This window comes from Erpetoichthys calabaricus, chromosome 16, assembly GCF_900747795.2.
Source record: "Erpetoichthys calabaricus chromosome 16, fErpCal1.3, whole genome shotgun sequence".
Taxonomy (NCBI): domain Eukaryota; kingdom Metazoa; phylum Chordata; class Cladistia; order Polypteriformes; family Polypteridae; genus Erpetoichthys; species Erpetoichthys calabaricus.
Window position 1 is genome coordinate 92,695,026 of NC_041409.2, and position 21,777 is coordinate 92,716,802.

General features: G+C 47.4%; 1 protein-coding gene across 2 annotated transcripts in view; it reads right to left on the bottom strand.

Moving 5' to 3' along the window:
- The window catches only part of LOC114666880 (uncharacterized), an 80,560-nt gene that overhangs the window by 13,974 nt on the left and 44,809 nt on the right, over positions 1–21,777 (bottom strand). Inside the window, exons 1-4 of one of the 2 annotated variants that reach the window (XM_028821916.2) lie at positions 20,045–20,164; positions 18,685–18,711; positions 14,056–14,361; positions 13,191–13,523 (exon numbers count right to left, since the gene is read on the bottom strand). The exons of the other annotated variant lie outside the window; for it this stretch is intronic. Of the exons in view, the coding sequence (XP_028677749.2) occupies positions 13,191–13,523; positions 14,056–14,361; positions 18,685–18,711; positions 20,045–20,141 (763 nt within the window). The 5' untranslated portion in view covers positions 20,142–20,164. Of the gene's footprint in view, positions 1–13,190; positions 13,524–14,055; positions 14,362–18,684; positions 18,712–20,044; positions 20,165–21,777 lie in introns of those variants that run through there. 2 annotated transcript variants of the gene reach the window in all.

Sequence of the window (21,777 nt, forward strand, 5' to 3'; positions counted from 1 at the left end):
GACAGCTTTCCAGCACAGTTCCACATTTGTCCCTTTCTCTGGTACTGCCGGTTTGGCCACAGTCTCGATCCTTTTTTCTTTTTACCATTCTATCAGGGTACATATAACATGTGACATCAAACAGATGAGCTTCTCTTCTGTTTGTCAGGTCCAACGCCCCCAAGTGTTCTTTATTCCTCATCACACTTTTGGATGAGCAGTCATTGTATGTCCTCTCTCTCTCTCTCTCTCTCTCTCTCTCTCTCTCACACACACACACACACACACACACACACACACACACACACACACACACACACACACACACACACACACACACACACACACACACACACACACACACACACACAGTGGGTGCAGTGGTGGCTCTGAGGCTAAGGATCTGTGCTGGTATCCAGAAGGTTGCCGGTTCGAATCCCCGTCACTGCCAAAAGAGATCCTACTCTGCTGGGCCCTTGAGCAAGACCCTTAACCTGTAATTGCTCCAGGGGCGCTATACATTGGCTGACCCTGCGCTTTGACAAGACAGTGAGACAGGAAAATAGGTGATGTACAGGCTTTTAAATTATTGACAGGCAGAGCGACAAGCAGCACAAGGCCAGCACAAAGTCCACTTCTCCTTAGCGTTCATTCAGCTCCCCACCCCCTTGACAATGCGAACTGTGCCTCCGGGGAGGGGGGTTTGAGCGAACGTGCGTTCAGCCCTCACACACGCACACACACACTCCTCCTCCTTCTGAATGCGCAGAGCGACAAGCAGGCATTTTGGCAGAAGCAGCACAAAGTCCATTTCTGCTCAGCGTGAGTTCAGCTGCCCCCCTTGACAAAGCGAGTGCAGACACATTGACGTCTGATCGCTGCGTGCAGTGTGCAGTGTTGGTCTGTGGTGTTTAAGAATGTAGAAAGTGTTTAAGGTTAACAAGAGAGTGAGAAAGGTTTATAAGAGTGTGGGAAGGGTTTATAAAGCCTTAAAATATGTATAAATAATAAAATAAATATAGGTCGCTACTTCGCGGATTTTCACCTATCGCGGGGGGGGCTCTGGAACGTAACCCCCGCGATAGGTGAGGGATGACTGTATTAGTTTGTGATCTTGGGCTTCTAGCATGACTCTCAAAAGGCACCTAAAGTCTACACCATGTATCCCAGAAGGCTGCACCAAAAGTAGACACAGCAACAGCAGCCTGAGCTAAGATTGTGGAGCACAGACAAATAAAGTTCTATCTATCTATTATATAGTGCCTTTCACTTCCATCTATCTATCTATCTATCATATAGTGCCTTTCTATCTATCAATCTCAGGTGGACACTACTGGGGCAGAAGTGACACGAGTCTCAAGAACTTACAAGTCCAGAGTATGGAATTCCATTCAAGGCGCTATATTCACAGTGAAATGCTTTCTCTTTGTATCTTTAGCACAGCCGTTTTGGGTGGGTGATGCCCAAGTCAGCAGATTCACTGGTGCCCAGAAAGCATGGCGGCTGTCAGGCCCTCAGTGTCTTATTATTATCCATCCTTCCTTATTCTTAACCCGCTTATCAAGGGCAGGGTCACAGGGAAGCTGGAGCCTATCCCAGCATGCACTGGGAGCAAGACAGGAACAATCACAGGACAGGGCGGCTGTGTATTGCACATCTACACACACACACACACACCCATGGGTACTTTTAACAATGCCAGTCCACCTACCCTGCGTGTCTATGGACTGTGGACATGATGAGAACATGTCGGCCCCACACAGAGCTGTGTACCCTGATCTGCTTGTTCCGAGCCAGTAGCGTTACCACCGCGCCACCATTCTTATTACTAGAGAACAGAAAATTAAATAAAGAAGGGCTGGGCCAGAGCTTATCTAGGTGAAGACTACATTTGGATTTTCTTCTTTCCTTCCTCTTTTTTTATATTTTTCTCTTCACAGAGCAGAAGTGAGTCAGTCACAAATTCTGCAGGTCACATTCTATTTCTGGATATCTTTCTCAATCTGTGAGCCATTTCCTCTTTCTGTCCCTGTCACAAAGAAGCGCTCTTCAATGGCTGGACAGATTGAGGAGGTGGCAGCAGGGTGTAGTCCGCCTCCTCCCTGAAACTGTCCGCTGCTCTGGGACTTCACCTGGAAAAGCGAACGAGGCGGCTGGCTGACTTGAAGAAGCGAGTTGAGGCTTTTGTCCACCTGGTTAGAGGGGTCTGTCCAAAGAGCTGACCACGGCTACTGAATGTGCACCCAAGGAGCCGCTGGCTCAGACCGATGACCTCTAGAGGTGTCGGCACAGGCTGCCCACCCGTGTGGTTAATGGCTCGGCCCGATCAGTCGGACCTACTCATGTTCTCAACCTGGGATTTTTGGGGGTATTGGAGGGGTGGGGTGTTAAGTCTATCCAGGCAGGACAGATGCTGGACACACATGGAGCCAATGACAAGTTACCAGATGTGGGAGCAAAACCAGTGTATGTAGAGAAACACCCACCTTCAGTGCTGAAATGAGCCAGAGACGCTCGTCAGATGTTCTAGGGAGGACAACGATGGCCGTTAAGAAGGCTCCTAATTTTTGTTTCATTTTCTGCATTTTTGTGTTCTAATCAGATGAGGTTTTTGCTTGGTTGGCACCCCAAGACTTTGTCCTGCATCTTCATTTACTGCACTACAGTATATTTGTCTCCTGGCGATGGTCCTTGTATTCTGAGGGTGGAATCCCCCCCTCTTCCCACCACAAGAGGTGGGCCATCATGAAAATATACTTTTACAAATATACATTCAAAATCAAATATCAAATATCAGTTTCAAAGGAGAAGATCACCTCTTCACCTCTCTCTGTAGCCCAATTCAGAGCAGCCATGATGAATCAAGCATCATGGTGGACCAGGCCAGAGCTGCTCTCACACAGTGTCCTTGAGTGACAGGTGTTTAAAAGTGGGCGGCTCACTGAGTGTCACATTTCCAAACCAATCCAATGCCTTGTGAAGGCGGGGCTTAAGTCAGGGGGCGGGGATTTTGAACTGCAGAGCTCAGTTGTGCTTTGTTAGCCTGGGCTGACAGACAGCAAGCTTCTGATTATGAAGAACAGTCAAAAATCTCTTAAGAAGACCCCAATTCGGCACACAAATGTGCGTCGTGTGTGTGGAGAGCACCGTCCATGGGTGAACAATAAACACAACTCATTACAGGGGAACAAACCTTCCAGTAAAATCAGATTATAGATTGGCATTTGAAGACATCAGTGGACTTAAAAGTGGGCGGGAACAATTAGATGACTCACTGAGTGTCACATTTCTAAACCAATCCAACACCTTGTGAAGGCGGGGCTCAAAGCAAGGGGCAGGGATTTGCTGTCATGAACCCGGTCAAACAGAACAGCAAGGTTCGGATTACGATGGACCGTCTCCAGTTAAAACGACCCAATTCATCATATGAACATGTGTCACGTGTGCGGAGAGAAGACGCAATGCGTGACCAATCAACATAACTTGTTACAGAGGAACATCCCTCCTGTAAAATCAGATCATACATTGGTGCTTGAAGACATCAGTGGACGAGTGGTGAACAATATGGTGTCACAGGTGCCGAGTGTACGGCTGGGTGAATCGGCAGCTATAATCGTGAAAATATTCGAAGTAAACGATGCGTCAAACTCCGTCAAAAAGGTTGCCGTTAAGGGAGCTGATAACAAGGAGCCACAGGAGATGCAGATCTCAAACCACGACTGTACAGACCAGCAGCCAACATCTCAAAAGTATAACTAACAGATGTTAACATTACCGTCTAATGCCAACTGCCACACCAGAATAGTCACAGCATTGTAACACGTTGTATATCCACAGACCACAACGCTTACCTAAACTCTGTTTGCTGTTGTTATTTCATATAGTGATGCATTTGTCAAAATGGCCAAAAGATGTCCTTCATTCACTCAGAATATGGAACTGATGCAGGAAGCTCTCCAAGTTAGAGAAGCTTTTGTCTGTGGTACCTCTGCATGATAACCACCTTTTTCCAACCTCTCAAATTTATAGTTTTTTAAAGTTTGGAAAACATCCGGGATTAAATCACCGAGAGATTTGTACAAAGATAACGTCTTTGCATCCTACCAACAATTACTCTCCAAATTTAGTATCCCATCAACACAGTTTTTCCACTAATTCCAAATCAGAGACTTTGCTACATGAAATCTACCCAGTTTTCCTCGCCTCCCTACCTATTTCTTTTCCAAAATAGATATTGATCAGTCCTGGGGACTCAGACAGCATCTCCATAATATACAAAAACATTTTAAAGTCCCTTCCTTTCAAAGATCCCAGAGTACAGTGGGAGAAGAATCTCTCACTCAACATGTCAGAAAAGGAGAATTCACTTGAGTTCCATATGTGCAAAGCATACGATTATTCAATTTAAAAGCTTTCATCGAGCACAACTGCCATTGATGTGGACCCCCAAGTACTTGGAGGAGTGCGCCCCCTCTACATCCATTCCTTGAACAGTGACATAGAGGCTCTTTGGTGCAGTACACCATACGATCCTCTCTGTATGGTATAATTATCTAGTATCCTGTCCAGGTAAGGGTCCCAAACAAAGAAGCAGTGGGGGAAGGCTGCTACTTTGGAGCATTTTATCCCCCATCTGCTAGATGGCAGCGTTCCCGGACCTCAGTAACCATGTAGACACCTGCAGGGCGTGATGGGAGTTGTAGTGCCATGAGTCAGCCCTGCTGGGTCCTATGGATGCTGCAGGGATTCAGCACCCGATCCCGGCATTTTAGGACTTACACTTGACCTGGAAGTCTTCCACTGGGCTATGCAATGCCCAGTGAAAGAAAGAAAGAAAGAAAGAAAGAAAGAAAGAAAGAAAGAAAGAAAGAAAGAAAGAAAGAAAGAAAGAAAGAAAGAAAGAAAGAAAGAAAGAAAGACATACTGGAGGGACTGGACAACAAGAGAAGAATAATTTGATGGTGTGAGGGGTGGCCGGCCTGTCATCCCGGCCAACACCCCCAGGCCGCCAGATGGAGCTCTCCCTACGGCATAGAGGTTCCCCGAATTCCAGCAGGGCCTCTTGGACCTTGTAGTTTTTACAACCAGCCCTGCTGGATACCATGGGGACCTCCAGGAGACGCTGTAGGGAGGCTCAGGGAATTCTACATGCCCTATAACCCGGAAGTACGTCATAGGCAAAGCGACAAGGGAAATGACGTGCTTCCGGGATGAAGAAGAGGATTTTTATCTAACCCGGAAGTGATAGGAGATCACATGGACTGAGGGATTGGAAACACTTCCGGGTCAGGGAATATAAAAGGACTATGGGAAATCCCAGACGATGAGCTGAGCTGGGTGGAAGGGTGGCAACGCGTCTGGGAGTGGAGGATTGATTGATTATTGATTTATTATTGTGTTATTTATGAGTATAGTGGAGTGGAGTGTGCTTGGTGCACATAATTATTATAAAATAAAGTCATATTGGACTTTTATCTGGTGTCTGACGTCTGATCTGAGGGTTCAAGGGGTCAACAGCGCCTCTATCTGTCACAATGGTAATTGTGTTTGAGCAACCTTTTCAAAAGGCCTTTGTGATGTATTTGTATAATAAAATCTTCTGTTTTGAACCTGTGACTGATTTTGTGTAGGTTGTGTCCAGGGTTTGGGGCTCAGTGGTGCCCCCACTCTGTCACAATGGGGACAAGTCCATCACTGCAGTGAACCTGTGACCGAGTTTACCGAGAGGACCCCAGTTCCCAGAAGCTGGCAGAAATACGCTGGGAGGCCTTCGGCATGAGATTAGTCAGGAGGAAAGAATGTGAGTGGAGCACAACGTCGAAGTGTGGACTTGTCACGAAATGTGGACACTCTGCTTGATGGTCACAAGTACAAGGGGGTGCAGTTTTTGTTAGAAGAGTGTATCCTTGTGAGATGCTGTTTGCCTACTAAAGATATAAAGACCCTAACAGCCTTCTCCAGGGCTGATTTACTGTGTTTTATATTCCATAGTGCCAGAGGTAAGATTTAAGTATTCAGCTATGAATGCGCATTAATAAAGACCTCCAACTACCATGGGGTATTTCACACACAGCTTGAAATCACATAATTCTAACTATAACAAAGAAAATCATCAGCTATCCGCAGCAAAAGGTGGGCAAACCATGCCACGCTGCTGCATATAAACCCCTGGCAGAGGAAAAGATAAAAGAAGAAAATAAATAAATTAATTAATTAAATAAATAAATTAAAAAAATAAAAAGAAGAACAAAAAAACAGATGCCAGGGCAAACTGGCAGGGGTCAAATCCAAAAAAAAAAATTAAAGCAACCAGAAAACCTGTAAGTCTGACATATCAGTCTGTCATACCCCAGTGCCGCCACCTTAGGCTCTAGGAGTAACTGGGGGGCATGAAGTATCAGGACCAAGAGTCAGACATTGCTGATATAACAAGTAAAAATGCATATGTACTAAAAAGAAATGTTCCATAGTGAAAACATTACAAAAGGTGAATAAACAAAACAGAAAACAATGTTCATAATAAAAAATAAATAATATTCACTACTCGGCATGCACCTTTAAAAAAAATCTCATTTTTAACGAGTTCCAAAGAATCAGCCCTTAAGTGAAGACAACGCTTAGCCTGCTTTCTCACTCTCTAAAGAAAGGAGTACAAGGGTGTTGCACCGTGTTAGTCATTATGGATACAATGAGAAGTCAAGCAAAATGACTCCTTTTATTGGCTAACTTAAAAGATTACAATATGCAGGCTTTCGGGCCCCTTCATCAGGAAAGATGTAAAGAAATGAATGCTGGCTTGGCCTGGCAAATCGGAATATCGGTCTATCCCCGTACCTGCAAATCACCCTACGGCAGCCATAACTCTTCGCGGATTGTCCCTTTTTTCTGGTCTGAACTGAACCGCTTGGCTTTTATCCCGGGTCATCCATCACCTGACCAATCTGTAAACACTCTCTGCGGGAGGTGGCGACAACAAGGCAGCGGGGATCGCCGTCCTTGTCAGGGGGAACCGTTTCACGCTGGACTCCGTCCGGGAGCTCGTCTGCGGCCGACTGCTGGTCGGCGATGGCTCTTGGGCGGGGGAGCCCATCAGGCTCATCTGCGTGTACGCCCCCCCTGGGAAGAACGAGCGCTTGGAGCTTTTCCAGACCCTGCGGCCCCAACTCGCCACTTCCAGGGCGGTGGTGATGGCCGGGGACTTCAACTGCCCCCTGGAGGAGGACGGGCGCAGCTCCAGCACATCCGACAGACTGGACACCACATCCAGGCTGCTCAGGGAGATGGTGACGGAAGCATCCCTGTCGGACGCGGCAGAGACTAACGGGACGGGCTCGACCAACTGCACCTGGAGCCGGCCCGATGGCTCGACCCACTCCCGGATCGACTTCGTCTTCGTCTCCAGAGCAGTGACAGCCGAGAAGTACACATTGGTCCCGTGCTTCTTCTCAGACCACAGGGCGGTTCACTTCCAGGGATCCCTCAGCCAAAACTTTTCGCATGGCCCGGGGTCGTGGAAACTGAATTGTAGCCTCCTGGAAAGGGAAGACGTCATGCAAGAGCTAAGGACCGCTTACCTCGCTTGGAAGGATGAGAAACGCCACTTCCAGAAGGTAAGCGATTGGTGGGAATTTATAAAAATTAAACTACGCAGCTTCTTTCAGGCCAAAGGAAGACGACAGGCGTGCCAACGGCAATGGGAATTCTGCAGACTGCAGAAGGAGCTGGGGTCACTGCAAGAGCTTCACCAGTGCGGCTGGGGGACGTGAGACGTGAGTTGGAGGAGACCAGGGAGAGCCTGAGGAGGCACTTCGAGGAGGAATCCAAACGCATCGTCTTTCGATCCAAAGTGGAGAACCTGGAGAAGGGTGAGAAGTGTAACTCCTTTTTCTTTAGGAAACTCCACTCCGGGCACACACCCCTGAGAGAACTTCGAGACGAGGAAGGGGTCGTCAAAACGGGGAAGGAGACAGTGATGGGAGTAGTCCGGGACTACTACAGTGGCCTCTACTCCCCAAAGACGACCGAGGCAGACGCGACCGACCGGTTCCTAGCAGGTATTAACAAAACCTTGGATCCCGCAGGTGAGTCTGCCCTGAACGCACCCTTGACGCCGGGGGAGCTGCACTCTGCCGACAAATCCTTCAGGGCCGGCAGGACCCCAGGCTGTGACGGACTACCGGCCGAGCTGTACGTCGCGCTGTGGGACCTCATCGGCCCGGACCTGCTGGAGCTCTACCGGGAGATGCTGGCGGAGGGCAGGATGCCCCCGTCATTGAGAGAAGGAATAATCACGATCCTGTACAAACAGAAGGGAGAGAGATGCGAGCTGAGGAATTGGCGCCCCATCACCCTCCTGAACGTGGACTACAAGATCCTGGCCAAGGTGATAGCCAACCGGCTAAAAAAGGTGATCGGACAGGTCGTCCACCCAGACCAGACCTGCGGCATCCCCGGACGCAGGATCGCCGACAGCTTAGCCATGATTAGGGACTCGGTGCACTACGTGAAGGAACGCCGCATCACCGCGGCCTTGGTCAGCCTTGATCAAGAAAAAGCCTTCGACCGGGTGTCTCACGAGTTCATGATCGGGGCTCTGCGAGGTCTCGGCATGGGTGACACGTTCTGTTCGTACATCAGCCTGATGTACCGAGACATCTCCAGCACGGTGCTGGTGAACGGCTGGAAAACTGACCCCTTCCTGGTCCTGTCCGGGGTCAGACAAGGCTACCCTCTCTCCCCTCTTCTCTTTGTCTGTTGTATAGAGCTCCTGGCGGAACGAATCAGAGGAAGACCAGAGATCAGAGGGATCACCGCACCGGGACCAGACAGACGAGAGATCAGATGCTCCCTCTACATGGACGACGTCACCGTGATCTGCGTGGACCAGACATCGATGACGGCGCTTGCGGAGATCTGCGAAGACTTCGGACGAGCATCAGGGGCTAAGGTCAACTGTGGGAAGTCAGAGGCGATGCTCCTTGGGGAATGGCACCTGACGCCCTCCACCCTCCTCCCCTTCACAATCAGACGGGACTCCATCAAGATCCTGGGCAGCTGGTTCGGCGGAGACGGAGCGGCCCTGAAGACGTGGGACGAGAGACTGGCCAAAGTGTAGCAGAAGATCGGGCTGTGGAGCCTCAGGGACCTCACCTTGGAAGGCAAAGCGCTGGTGCTGCGGAACGAGATCCTCCCTGTCCTGCAGTACCCGGCCCAGGCGTGGCCACCCCTCGCCACTGTCTGCAGAGCCATCACCAGAGCAGTCTTCCACTTCATCTGGGGCTCCAAGATGGACAGAGTCAAGCGGGCAGTCATGTACAAGGAACCCCAAAAGGGTGGGAAAGGCATCCCCGACATCCCCACCCTGCTCAGGGCCTTCTTTGCCTGCAACTGCATCCACAGGACACTGACGGAGTACAGCAGCGGATCGTCTGGAAACTCCATGTCCCGCTTCTTCCTCCTGCCAGTCTGGAAGAGGCTCAGCTGGGACAAGTGGGACAGCTCCTACCCTTACAACTGGGACACTCCATGGTTCTACACGGATGTCGTCCGCTTCGTAAGGGACCACGGACTTCAGGGAGTAAAGCCGGACCTGTGGAAGCCGAAGACCATCTACAAGCTCATCAGAGCCAAAGACACGACGGAGACTATCGGAACCCTACCATCCGCAACAGCCACGGTGGTCTGGGAGAACATAGCCTCCAAGGAACTGACAAACAAGCACAGGGACCTGGCGTGGATGGCCGTGCGGGGGGGACTGCCTCTCCGCTCATTCATGCACGCCAGGAATCTGTGCAGGTACAGACATTGTCCGTGGTGCATCGTGCGGGAAGAAGACGCACTGCACCTCTTCTGGGAATGCCCAGTGGCACAGTCACTCCTTGACGCCCTAGAAGTGGAATTGGAAGAGTCGGTACCCAGAGACAATCTTTCGCACCATTCGGTGCTCTATGGACTTTTCCCGGGTACCCACTCGCTGGAAGCCACCGAGGAGGCATGGCGTCTCATGTGCTGCGTGAAGGACGCTCTATGGGTCGCCAGGAACCGCCTCGTCCTCAGGAGGGAAAGGATGACAATCCAGGACTGCTGCAGATACATCCGCAGCCTCCTCAGAGACTATTCTATCCTGGACTCCTTGAAGAACTGAGGATATGCAAAGGCACCTCTCCCTCCAAGAGGTGTATTAATGTGACTTTTATTTTACGGCAGCCATTGGCAAAGTCCCGTCTTTGAGGACAAGCCTTCGAGGACGGGGACCAAGTCAAGACTGCAATAACTTGTAAAAAGTAATACAATGTGGAACAGTATATTGAATGTAATGTTAACTGTGATTCAATTTGTAAACCAAATGTTATCATGGATTGTAAGATTGTAAAAGTTTTTTTTTGGGTTTTTTTTGTTCATATATTTGAGCAATGTATATGTAAATAAGGTGTAGTAGTAATGGAGTAGTGTAGGACTGTATCAGACTATAGCTGAATACAGTCGTTTTGTATTTGAATTTGTAAACAGTTATATATTGTAATTGTACTGGATTCTGTTTTATGTATATCATATATGTAAATAAAGTATATTTTTTCAAAAAAATTTGTAAACACTCTCTCTCTCTTCGCCCCCCCGGGGTCATGTGACAATCCTAAACGTTATCTAAGCTGATTGCGCCGCACATGCGCGCACGTACTTATTCGCAGCACCACGCGCCCCACCTGTCCCGCACACCGTCATATACCAGTTATTGTGCCGCTCCACAACTCCCAAACACCGAGACGAAGCACGATGGGTAGCAGTCACGCGTCTCCACCCGCGAGTGCACGTCGAGTGGAAACATCCGCCATCCCAACCACCCCAAGCCCGACAACACGCGGCCGCTTCACGTGCGCATCCGGGGAACAAACCGGCAAGTGAACAAGCGCCCATTTTTCTTTTATTATAAGGTCGGGTACCTGCAAAGAATTAAATACAAATGGAGCAAAGTGCTTTTAAAATTGAGTAGTGAGAAATGCGCTATATAAATGCAAATAATTATTATTACGAGGCTCACCTGCCTTTTAAGGCGATCGACTTTTATCCTTTAATTTGTGTGCGCTCCATGTGTACATCAGGCATGTAAGTGTAGGGAATGAGAACATCAAAGTGTCCATTCATAACATCTCCCTAAGTTTTTTTATCCCCTCGAGTGCCTGTCCAAACTTGGAGTGTAGGACTCCATAATAATATACTTGAAAATCACAGGGGAACAACTCTCCCGCTGCCATTAGCTCAGAAATGGTACCATAAGTTTGAGACTTTGACATTTCAGTGAGATACTGAAGCTCATTTGTATAAGAGATTCCTGACGGCATCATTGTAAATGGCTGAAACCTTGACCAATTACTTAAAACATGTCGTACAATGTCAGCCCGAATCTGTACCGCTAAAGACGGAGTTTCATGCACTAAATAAGCTATAGATGAGAATAAGCAAGCACCATCTCTCCTGATATTTACTATGCGGTGAGGCATTTGTACTCCATCAACATTAATTATTTCCAGAGACATAATTGTGTCTATTTTTCCAGCGCATCGCGCACAAAAGCAAGGGAACGATGGGAGTACCAGAACTCTGCTCACATCGCGTCGCTTCGTACCGCAAGTAGTAAGTTTGTGATAAGCGGAATACCGCTACGCTTTGCACTCACGGGACGGAAGGACAATCCCGACCGCTTTTATATAGTGTCTTGAAGATGATTATTATTATTATTATTATTATTATTATTATTATTATTAAAATATCACATCGTGAGGCGTTTCTTCACACATTCACAACTCAAAGTCAAAAAGCCCGTGAAACCCAAACTGCATAATTAAGATTTATTTTTTTTTTTGCACTAGCTAACAAACTGAACACATTTGTTATTGAACCCAAAGTCTCGGGTGATGCTGAGAGAAGTGCACTGCCATCTTAAATACCCTCAGGGTGGGTGATAACCCCACATGGCACAGGTGCCAGGCATCATATGTGGCGCCATTCCAATCAATGCAGTGGCTTCCGAAATGAAGAATAAGCCAAAGCTACATCTCCTACAACAAATAAAATGTGCAGGAAATTAAATAAAAGCAATGATAAAAGTTTGTAACACCTGAAAATGAAAAAACAATTGAACAAATAGTTCTGTAGCGCACTCAGATCCCATCCATTATTTTTTATCCAGTCATTTTCCAACCCACTGAGTCCTGAACAGCGAAGGGTGGGCTTTGGGGGTGATGGAGCCAATCCCAGCTAGCATAGGGCGCAAGGCAGGAACAAACCCTGGACAGGATGCCAGTCCATCGCAGCCCATCAACCATGATAGGTACAAATGGTGTCCATCTGAATGCAGTCATACCCGGTGTGCCTCATCATTTCTGGGGTCCACACGTCCTCCCCGTGTCTGTGTGGGTTTTCCTTCAGGTATTTCTGTTCACTTCCTTCATTCTAAAAGACTGAATGGCCGTTCTAAAGTGGCCTGGTGTGTGGGCACGTATGGGTGATCTCCTGCTTCGTGCCCAGCGCTGCCCATTCAAGAACTGCCCCCAATAACCCTGTGGTGTATTAAAGGTGTTGCCCGAATGTGTTCTGTTATCTTGCAGTCAGTTTAAGTTCGGTTACACCAAATGAACACCAGCCAAGGTAACACTTGAAGAGACTTCTACAACAACATAAAAATCACACTGGAGGCTTTGACCCCAATATTGAAAAGCAACGTTTTGACCCAACTGGCATCCACTTTATAAATCTTTGCAGCAGTGCCAATGCTTAGATGTTGCTGGCTCACAGACACCTCCAGGGTTCTGCTTCTGAATCCTAGCCTGTGTGGAGTTTGCGTGTTGCCCCCCCCCTGTCCATGTGGGTTTCTCAACAACATCTTCAAGATGAAAGCGTTACGGTACCTGGTGACACTAAACTGGCCGATAGGCTGGCTCCCCATTCAAGAGTGCCATCAGGAGCAAGTACTCCTCTAAGTGGGTTACAAAATGGATGGATGGCTCTGTCCTCACGCCTATCGTCAGGCCCCTCGGGTACCCATAACCCTAAAGTGAAATAAGGGCATTGATAAATGAATGTCATGTGTTGACGGGTCACCTGCATGAACTGAGGACTCACTGGACTTGTAACTTCTTCTCTGTGTCATGTCCACCATGCGGGGACACCCTGCCTCAGTGAATCACTGTGAATGTTTCCATAGATTTACATACCTGTCGGTGGGGTCGGACTCAGCACCAGGTCTGTCACATTCACTGTCACTCTGTTGCTGCGTCTGTCAGATTGATCTTTAACATCTGGATATTTCTGCCACACATCCAGCGTGTAGTCACAGGTCAGCAGCACCATTCCAGGCCCAGTCCCATTCATCAGCTGTCTCCCTGTCATTGTCCACCTGCACTGCCCGTCCTCCAGTTTGGTCTCGTTGTCGTACAGCTGGCACTTCACTCCAGCGTGGTTTTCATTCACTTCACAGGAGATCTGAATCGTCTCCTCCAGAGTGATGGATGTCGGTGTCACCTGTAGGGTGGCCTTCTGTAACGGAACTAAAGAATTAGAGAGAAGACAAGAGTGCTGTGTTAATGGAGTCCAGTCTGAGCCACCAAGCACAGGGTGATTGGGGGGGGGGGGGGCACAGGGACAGCCTCTCGGTTGATAAGGTCACTTACCCTCTCAAATCATCAGAAAGCAGTGGCCACTGGTGACACTTGGTGTGCTCCTCAGGTCACTTAGTGACACAGCACTCCACTGCTTTGATGAATTCAGATTGGCCTCAGGTCACCTGGGTCTCAAATTGAGCTCTGGTGCCCTCAAGGTCTGTAGCTGAACTTTCTGACCCGTCCACACCTTTGAGGACGTTGTTCTTATCTACCTGCCCTCACCTCATTTCACAACAGAGAAGAGGGGGCAGCACTGGTGCCAGCACTCAAGGGGCACAATATGAAATTTATCAGCTGTTTTCCACTTTTCCATAGACACTGGATTTGTGGACACTAAACGGGCACTGAAGGAATCATCATGTCTGAATGACCACCTCACTGCTTTGCAGTTTTATGTAACTACTGTGACATTTCTTACCTAATAGCAGCAGCTCTTTGGGGTCACTGCGGGGCGAGTGTTGAACCCCTGTGCTTCTGTTGATCTGATAATCACAGCTCAGCTGCACGATCTTGAAGGTGACCGGGTCTCCGTCCAGTTGACCCCAGGACACCATAAATTCACACGTGTCTCCAGTCATCGTCTCTGAGATCACAGAGGTGTTTCCTACATACAGGCTGCAGTTTACTCCATCAGTAGAGATGTTTGTTCCACAGTGAGCAGTGAGTTTTCCATTTACCTGCAGTGAGTTCTCCATCAAACTGAGGTCCGGTTTCTCCAGTGAGCCTGTAGGACAGACAGTAGGCCGCGTTATCTCAAAGCTTTGCCTCTGATTGGCTGACCACCTCAGTCTGTCGAGACATTAGTGACAGACACAAGCCCTAAGTGCCACAGTATGTCACCCCAAAAAGACAAGAAGCCCAGCACTGGCCTCAACATCAGTGGCTGACATCACACAAGACTCACCCAGTGCGCCTACTCTAATGGTTTCATTGGAGCTGCAGTGGAATGAGGGTCTCGTCACCTTGCAGCCTGTTCTTCAGTTGTTCATTTCTGTCTCACATCCCCAAGTTTTTAAATCCTTTAATTTTTCAAACCTGCTAATTTAACAACTGCGGGTTCACCAGAGTCCTTCACAGAAGCATCAGACGCAAGGCGGGAACCAACCTTGGAAGGAGCCCCAGTCTATCATGGTGGCCACTCACACACACCAGAACAATTAAGAACTGTCAACCGAAGACACATCTTAGGGATGTGAGAGAGAGGACCGGAGTCCTCAGGGACATAAAGAGTGACCCCCGGACCCTGGAGTTCTACTTTTATATGAGACTCCACTCTTCTTCATTTTCATTCTCTCTCTGACGGTAGACATTCCCCCTCAGTCCAGTACCCCACAGACTTCTCCCTCTGACTTCAGCCCCTTCCATTCTTCTGCACTTTGGGTTCTCCTATCAGATGGCCAACACAGAATCTCAGCAGGCAGCTCTCCGTGACTGACTCACACATGACTGACAGGGAGAGTCACAAATCAGATTGTGAGGGCGGAGCCTGCATGAGTCTTGACTGCAGCAGATCTGCACATTAAGGAGCCAGGGTTCAAATATCTATGGACCTTGGAAGGTTCGTGCCCTGAAACTTGTGACCAACAGGCTGTGTGTGCAAAGACAACGTCCAGAAGGGAAACAAATTGGGTTTGTAAACAAACAGAGCTGACACTCGTTCATGAGGAACTAAAGGGAGGAAGGAATACAGGGAGGAGAAGGCGAATCGTGTCACCAGTCGATGATGATTGACAAGTGTAATGTAGCAGATATTAAACAGTCCGGCAGTTAAATTCAAATCTGTACCAAGTGGTCACTTTATTTAGTCCAACAGCTGGTCATCTGACTTAATCAGCTGCTGAAGCTTTGACACCATCACACGTGTGGACAGTGAGAGATAAAGATGGCCAACGCCAATGGGTCATGTGTGTGTGCGACAGACCAGGATTTGGCTAAAAGTAGTGGAGGGGAAAAATTGGTAATATCTAGCATACAGTATATCCATCCATCCATTATCCAACCCGCTATATCCTAACTACAGGGTCACGGGGGTCTGCTGGAGCCAATCCCAGCCAACACAGGGTGCAAGGCAGGAAACAAACCCCGGGCAGGGTGCCAGCCCACTGCAGGACACACACACACACCCACCAAGCACACACTAGGGACAACTTAGAATCGCCAATGCACCTGACCTGCATGTCTTTGGACTGTGTGGCTAGTTCAGGGACTGGGACCTTTGTTAAAGTCAAGGGTCAGATGAATTCAACCCAATATCAACAAATTCTTCAGGATAATGTTCAAGCATCAGTCACAAAGTTGAAGTTACGCAGGGGTTAGATATTCCAACAAGACAATGACCCAAAACACAGTTTGAAATCTACAAAGACATTCATGCAGAGGGAGAAGTACAATGTTCTGGAATGGCCGTCACAGTCCCCTGACTTGAATACAGTTGTGCTTAAAAGTTTGTGAACCCTTTAGAATTTGCTATATTTCTGCATAAATATGACCTAAAACATCATCAGATTTTCACTAAAGTCCTAAAAGTAGATAAAGAGAAACCAGTTAAACAAATGAGACAAAAATATTATACTTGGTCATTTATTTATTGGGGAAAATGATCGAATATTACATATTTATGAGTGGCAAAAGTATGTGAACCTCTAGGATTAGCAGTTAGTTTGAAGGTGAAATTTGAGTCCGGTGTTTTCAATCAATGGGATGACAATCAGATGTGAGTGGGCACCCTGTGTTATTTAAAGAACAGGATCTATCAAAGTCTGCTCTTCACAACACAGATTTGTGGAAGTGTATCATGGCACGAACAAAGGAGATTTCTGAGGACCTCACAAAAAGAGTTGTTGATGCACATCAGGCTGGAAAAGGTTACAAAACTATCTCTTAAGAGTTTGGACTCCACCAATCCACAGTCAGATTGTGTACAAATGGAGGAAATTCAAGACCATTGTTACCCTCCCCAGGAGTGGTCAACCAACAAAGATCACTCCAAGAGCAAGGCGTGTAATAGTCGGCGAGGTCACAAAGGACCCCAGGGTAACTTCTAAGCAACTGATGGCCTCTCTCACATTGGCTAATGTTCATGAGTTCACCATCAGGAGAACACTGAACAACAATGGTGTGCATGGCAGGGTTGCAAGGAGAAAGCCACTGCTCTCCTAAAAAAACATTGCTGCTCGTCTGCAGTTTGCTAAAGATCACGTGGACAAACCAGAAGGCTATTGGAAGAATGTTTTGTGAACGGATGAGACCAAAATAGAACTTTTTGGTTTAAATGAAAAGCGTTATGTTTGGAGAAAGGAAAACACTGCATTCCAGCATAAGAACCTTATCCCATCTGTGAAACATGGTGGTGGTAGTATCATAATTTGGGCCTGTTTTGCTGCATCTGGGCCAGGACGGCTTGCCTTCATTGATGGAACAATAAATTCTGAATTATATCAGAGAATTCTAAAGGAAAATGTCAGGACATCTGTCCATGAACTGAAACTCAAGAGAAGGTGGGTCATTCAGCAAGACAACAATCCTAAGCACACAAGTCGTTCTACCAAAGAATGTGCTAAAGAAGAATAAAGTTAATGTTTTGGAATTGCCAAGTCAAAGTCCTGACCTTAATCCAATCGAAACGTTGTGGAAGGACCTGAAGCGAGCAGTTAATGTGAGGAAACCCACCAACATCCCAGAGTTGAAGCTGTTCTGTACGGAGGAATGGGCTCAGATTCCTTCAAGCTGGTGTGCAGGACTGATCAACAGTTACTGGAAACGTTTAGTTGCAGTTATTGCTGCAAAGGGGTGTCACACCAGATACTGAAAGCAAAGGTGCACATACTTTTGCCACTCACAAATATGTAATATTCGATCATTTTCCTTAATAAATAAACGACCAAGTATAATATTTGTGTCTCATTTGTTTAACTGGTTTCTACTTTTAGGACTTGAGTGAAAATCTGATGATGTTTTAGTTCATATTTACTGTATGCAGAAGTATAGACAACTCTAAAGGGTTCACAAATTTTCAAGCACAACTGTATCATTGAAAATCTATGGGATGATTTGAAGCAGGCTGTCCATCAAATTGAGCTGAACTGGAGAGATTTTGTATGAAGAATGGACAGAAATACCTCCATCCAGAATCAGACACTCATCAGATGCTATAGGAGGACAGCGTCTAGAGGCTGTTAGATTTACAAAAGGAGGCTCAACTAAGTATTGATGTTATATCTCTGTTGGGTGCCCCATATTTATGCACCTGTCTAATTTTGTTATGATGCATATTTTCTGTTAATCCCATAAACTTAATGTCACTGCTGAAATATTACTGTTACCATAAGGCATGTCATATATTAAAAGGAAGTTGCTACTTTGAAAGCTCAGCCAATGATAAACAAAAATCCAAAGAATTAAGCGGGGTTCCCAAATTTGTTCATATGACTGTAAGCAAACTACTCTGCCACTTTAAATTTGAGAAAAGGACAAATTAAACCACGACAACCGAACAGGCAGCAGAACAAAGGCCAACGCTTCTACTCCTTGGTGAATTGAGCTCCATCGTCAGTGTGTTTTTGGTTTGGAGAGGTCGTCCAGGATCGGCCGCGACCCACCTGTGCTGCTGTCTCTGGGAATCGACCCTTAGTGTGGTGAGGACGGGGGGGGGGGGGGGGGGGGGGTTTGATCCGGGGTCGGCCGCGGCCCACCTGCAAATCTGCCACAGCCCACAGGTGGGAAAGACGCTGAGGGGAAGGGGAAGTAAAATCGAAAGAAACACAGCTGTTCACTTTGAGCATCCGCTTACTTGTCACAAAAGTTTTTCTTTTTAAATGTCCCGTTCTGCCTTAACTTACCGTTAAATGACATTTTACATACAATTCATAACAATGGCAGACATTGCAAATACACAACAGTAAAAGAACCTTAGCAAATAAAACTTCAGAAGACAATTCCACTCCCTGCAGTCCTTATCTCAGTCCACTTCATGTCAGTCCCCTTTACACCCCGTGACATTATAAGCCTCACCACCTCCAATCTCGCGGCCCAGTTGAGGGGAACTCACCCTGCGCAGCAGAAGTCCTCACATGGCCTGTAAAGAAAACAAGAAGATGGCAGTCATCAAAATTCTCTGCTTGGTGACACCAACCCTTTCAGAAAGTCAGAGAGGCCCGACACACACAACGCCTCTCACCTCATTGTCCACCACGGCTTTTGTCAGTCTGCCTGCGTGACACGGTGGCCATTTTCAGTTTAAGTGTTTAAGCTGGCACCCCCTGTTCTACGGACCCTCAGGCTGCCAACGTCATGTCTTCACGTTGCTCAAGTCTCACAGTTGCTCGTGTCCTTGACTTTCACTTTGTTTGCTTTCACTTACACCTGCCGCCTCAGATTTTCTAGCCTTGAACTTCAATTTTTCTGTTTTAGTGTTTTTCGTACATTATATTATTCTCTGAGTGGGAATTGCCTTTTTGCATGACCCTTTGGGGGGGATCAGAGCAGAAAGTCAGCTGTTTTACAGCGCCCCTGGAGCAATTTCAGGTTAAGGCTCTTGCTCAAGGGGCCAACGAAGTAAGAACCCTTCTGACAGTAGCGGGATTTGAACTGAGAACCTTCCACATGGCAGCACAGATCCTCAGCGCCCGTGCCACCATCCCACCTAAAATCCCCCCTCCTTTTACAACGATGGGACATTACTTGTATATTTCAAAGTGTACCTCTAATCTTAGATGGTCTCCAGCTGCGCCCTTTTTAATTGGCTAATATCTGTGGGCTTTCCATGGCGTTCACACTTTGATGTTTTAGATTGCCCAGGGGCCGCTGCATCTCGTGTATACGGCTAAAATTCTGAATGAGGCCATTTATGAATAAACCAGTTGGTTTCCAGTCCACAACTCTAATACATTCTATGAATTGTAAACTTGCAGTTGAATCAATTCTGCATCTGAAAAGCAAGTTGGGATGTGCTTCAGTCAGAAAGGCGCTATACACCGCAAAAGTTCATTTGTCTTTAGTGCTAATTCCACATATGGATGGACGTGCTCATCCGAAAGCAAAATTTTGCGGGCAGGTTGGCATGTTGGCAGAAGATACCCGACTGTAAAGACTGAAGCTGCAGATTCAATGCCTAAGTGACCTCGAGTGAGTGAGTGACTTCACCTCCAGAAGTTTACAGTCAGTTAGATGCCATTGCCATCTGTAAAAGGAGCCATAAATTGACCTGAATCAACAAGATGGCTTCTGAGCTGGTAACACATTATCTCTGAGGTGGGGCTCACCTCTATTCAGAGACCCATCCTGTGTCTTTTACCACAGAAACAACACAAGTCACTGGACCACTGCCCGCACAGGACAAACACCACCACCACCAAATCACAACACGGTGGAACAGCAACAGACAGAAAGAGAGAAGGAGACATACTCACAGATTGTGACGAGGAGAAGAAAGCAGAGACACTGCATGGCGACTGAGCCAGGAGCACAAAATGAAATAAAAAGGAGAAATGAATGAGGGAAGGGCATAATTAAAAAAAAAAAAGAGGAAATAGATTTGTGAAATTGGAGAAATAGCACCACCTAGTGGGCTTCGGACGAGTAAGAAAATGTGCTGCCTTCAGTGGAGGAGTCAGCAGGTGCCTTGTTCATCTCACCAAGCACTTGTCGGCAGACCAGTTTTTTTTTATATTTTTGGTCAAATTTCGTGTCGTCGAAGCCTTAGCTGTTTATCTTTCTCTCCATCTTGTGAAAGAGGAAACGAATAAAAATTGTGAAGCCCGGTCCCACCATGGTGAAGTCTCACTGCTGCTCTCTTCTTCATGTGGTCTGAAGGTGAGTCATCTGATCCTTTCTAAATGTTGTGGTGGACTGCTGGCAGTGACGGCTGTGATGAAAGGATGGGGGAAGGCAGCTTTTTCAGGACACTGCCACCCCCAAAACACTAGATGGCCTCTCCTCTGGTGTGTAGTGGTGCCCCGGATTCCCGCAGGGCATCCTGGGACTTGGAGTCCGGTTTCTCAGCCCTGTTGGGTGCCGTGGGTGCCGACTGGTGGAGCTGTGAAAGGACCTTGGGGAGTCCTGCTTCTCTTGCTAGCCAGGAAGTCATGAGGATGGAAGCCCCACAGTACTTCCGGGGCTGATTAAAGAGTTAAGATTCTCCATCTGACCCAGAAGTGCTGGCAAGTCGCAGGGGTAAAAGAGCGGAAGCACTTCCAGATCAAGGACTATCTACAGTGCATCCGGAAAGTATTCACAGCGCATCACTTTTTCCACATTTTGTTATGTTACAGTCTTATTCCAAAATGGATTCAATTCATTTTTTTCCTCAGAATTCTACACACAACACCCCATAATGACAACGTGAAGAAAGTTTACTTGAGGTTTTTGCAAATTTATTAAAAATAAAAAAACTGAGAAATCCCATGTCCATAAGTATTCACAGCCTTTGCTCAATACTTTGTCAATGCACCTTTGGCAGCAATTACAGCCTCAAGTCTTGTTGAATATGATGCCACAAGCTTGGCACACCTATCCTTGGCCAGTTTGGCCCATTCCTCTTTGCAGCACCTCTCAAGCTCCATCAGGTTGGATGGGAAGCGTCGGTGCACAGCCATTTTAAGATCTCTCCAGAGATGTTCAATCAGATTCAAGTCTGGGCTCTGGCTGGGCCACTCAAGGACATTCACAGAGTTGTCCTGAAGCCACTCCTTTGATATCTTGGCTGTGTGCTTAGGGTCGTTGTCCTGCTGAAAGATGAACCGTCGCCCCAGTCTGAGGTCAAGAGCGCTCTGGAGCAGGTTTTCATCCAGGATGTCTCTGTACATTGCTGCAGTCATCTTTCCCTTTATCCTGACTAGTCTCCCAGTCCCTGCCGCTGAAAAACATCCCCACAGCCTGATGCTGCCACCACCATACTTCACTGTAGGGATGGTATTGGCCTGGTGATGAGCGGTGCCTGGTTTCCTCCAAACGTGAGTTCAATCTTTGTCTCATCAGACCAGAGAATTTTCTTTCTCATGGTCTGAGAGTCCTTCAGGTGCCTTTTGGCAAACTCCAGGCGGGCTGCCATGTGCCTTTTACTAAGGAGTGGCTTCTGTCTGGCCACTCTACCATACAGGCCTGATTGGTGGACTGCTGCAGAGATGGTTGTCCTTCTGGAAGG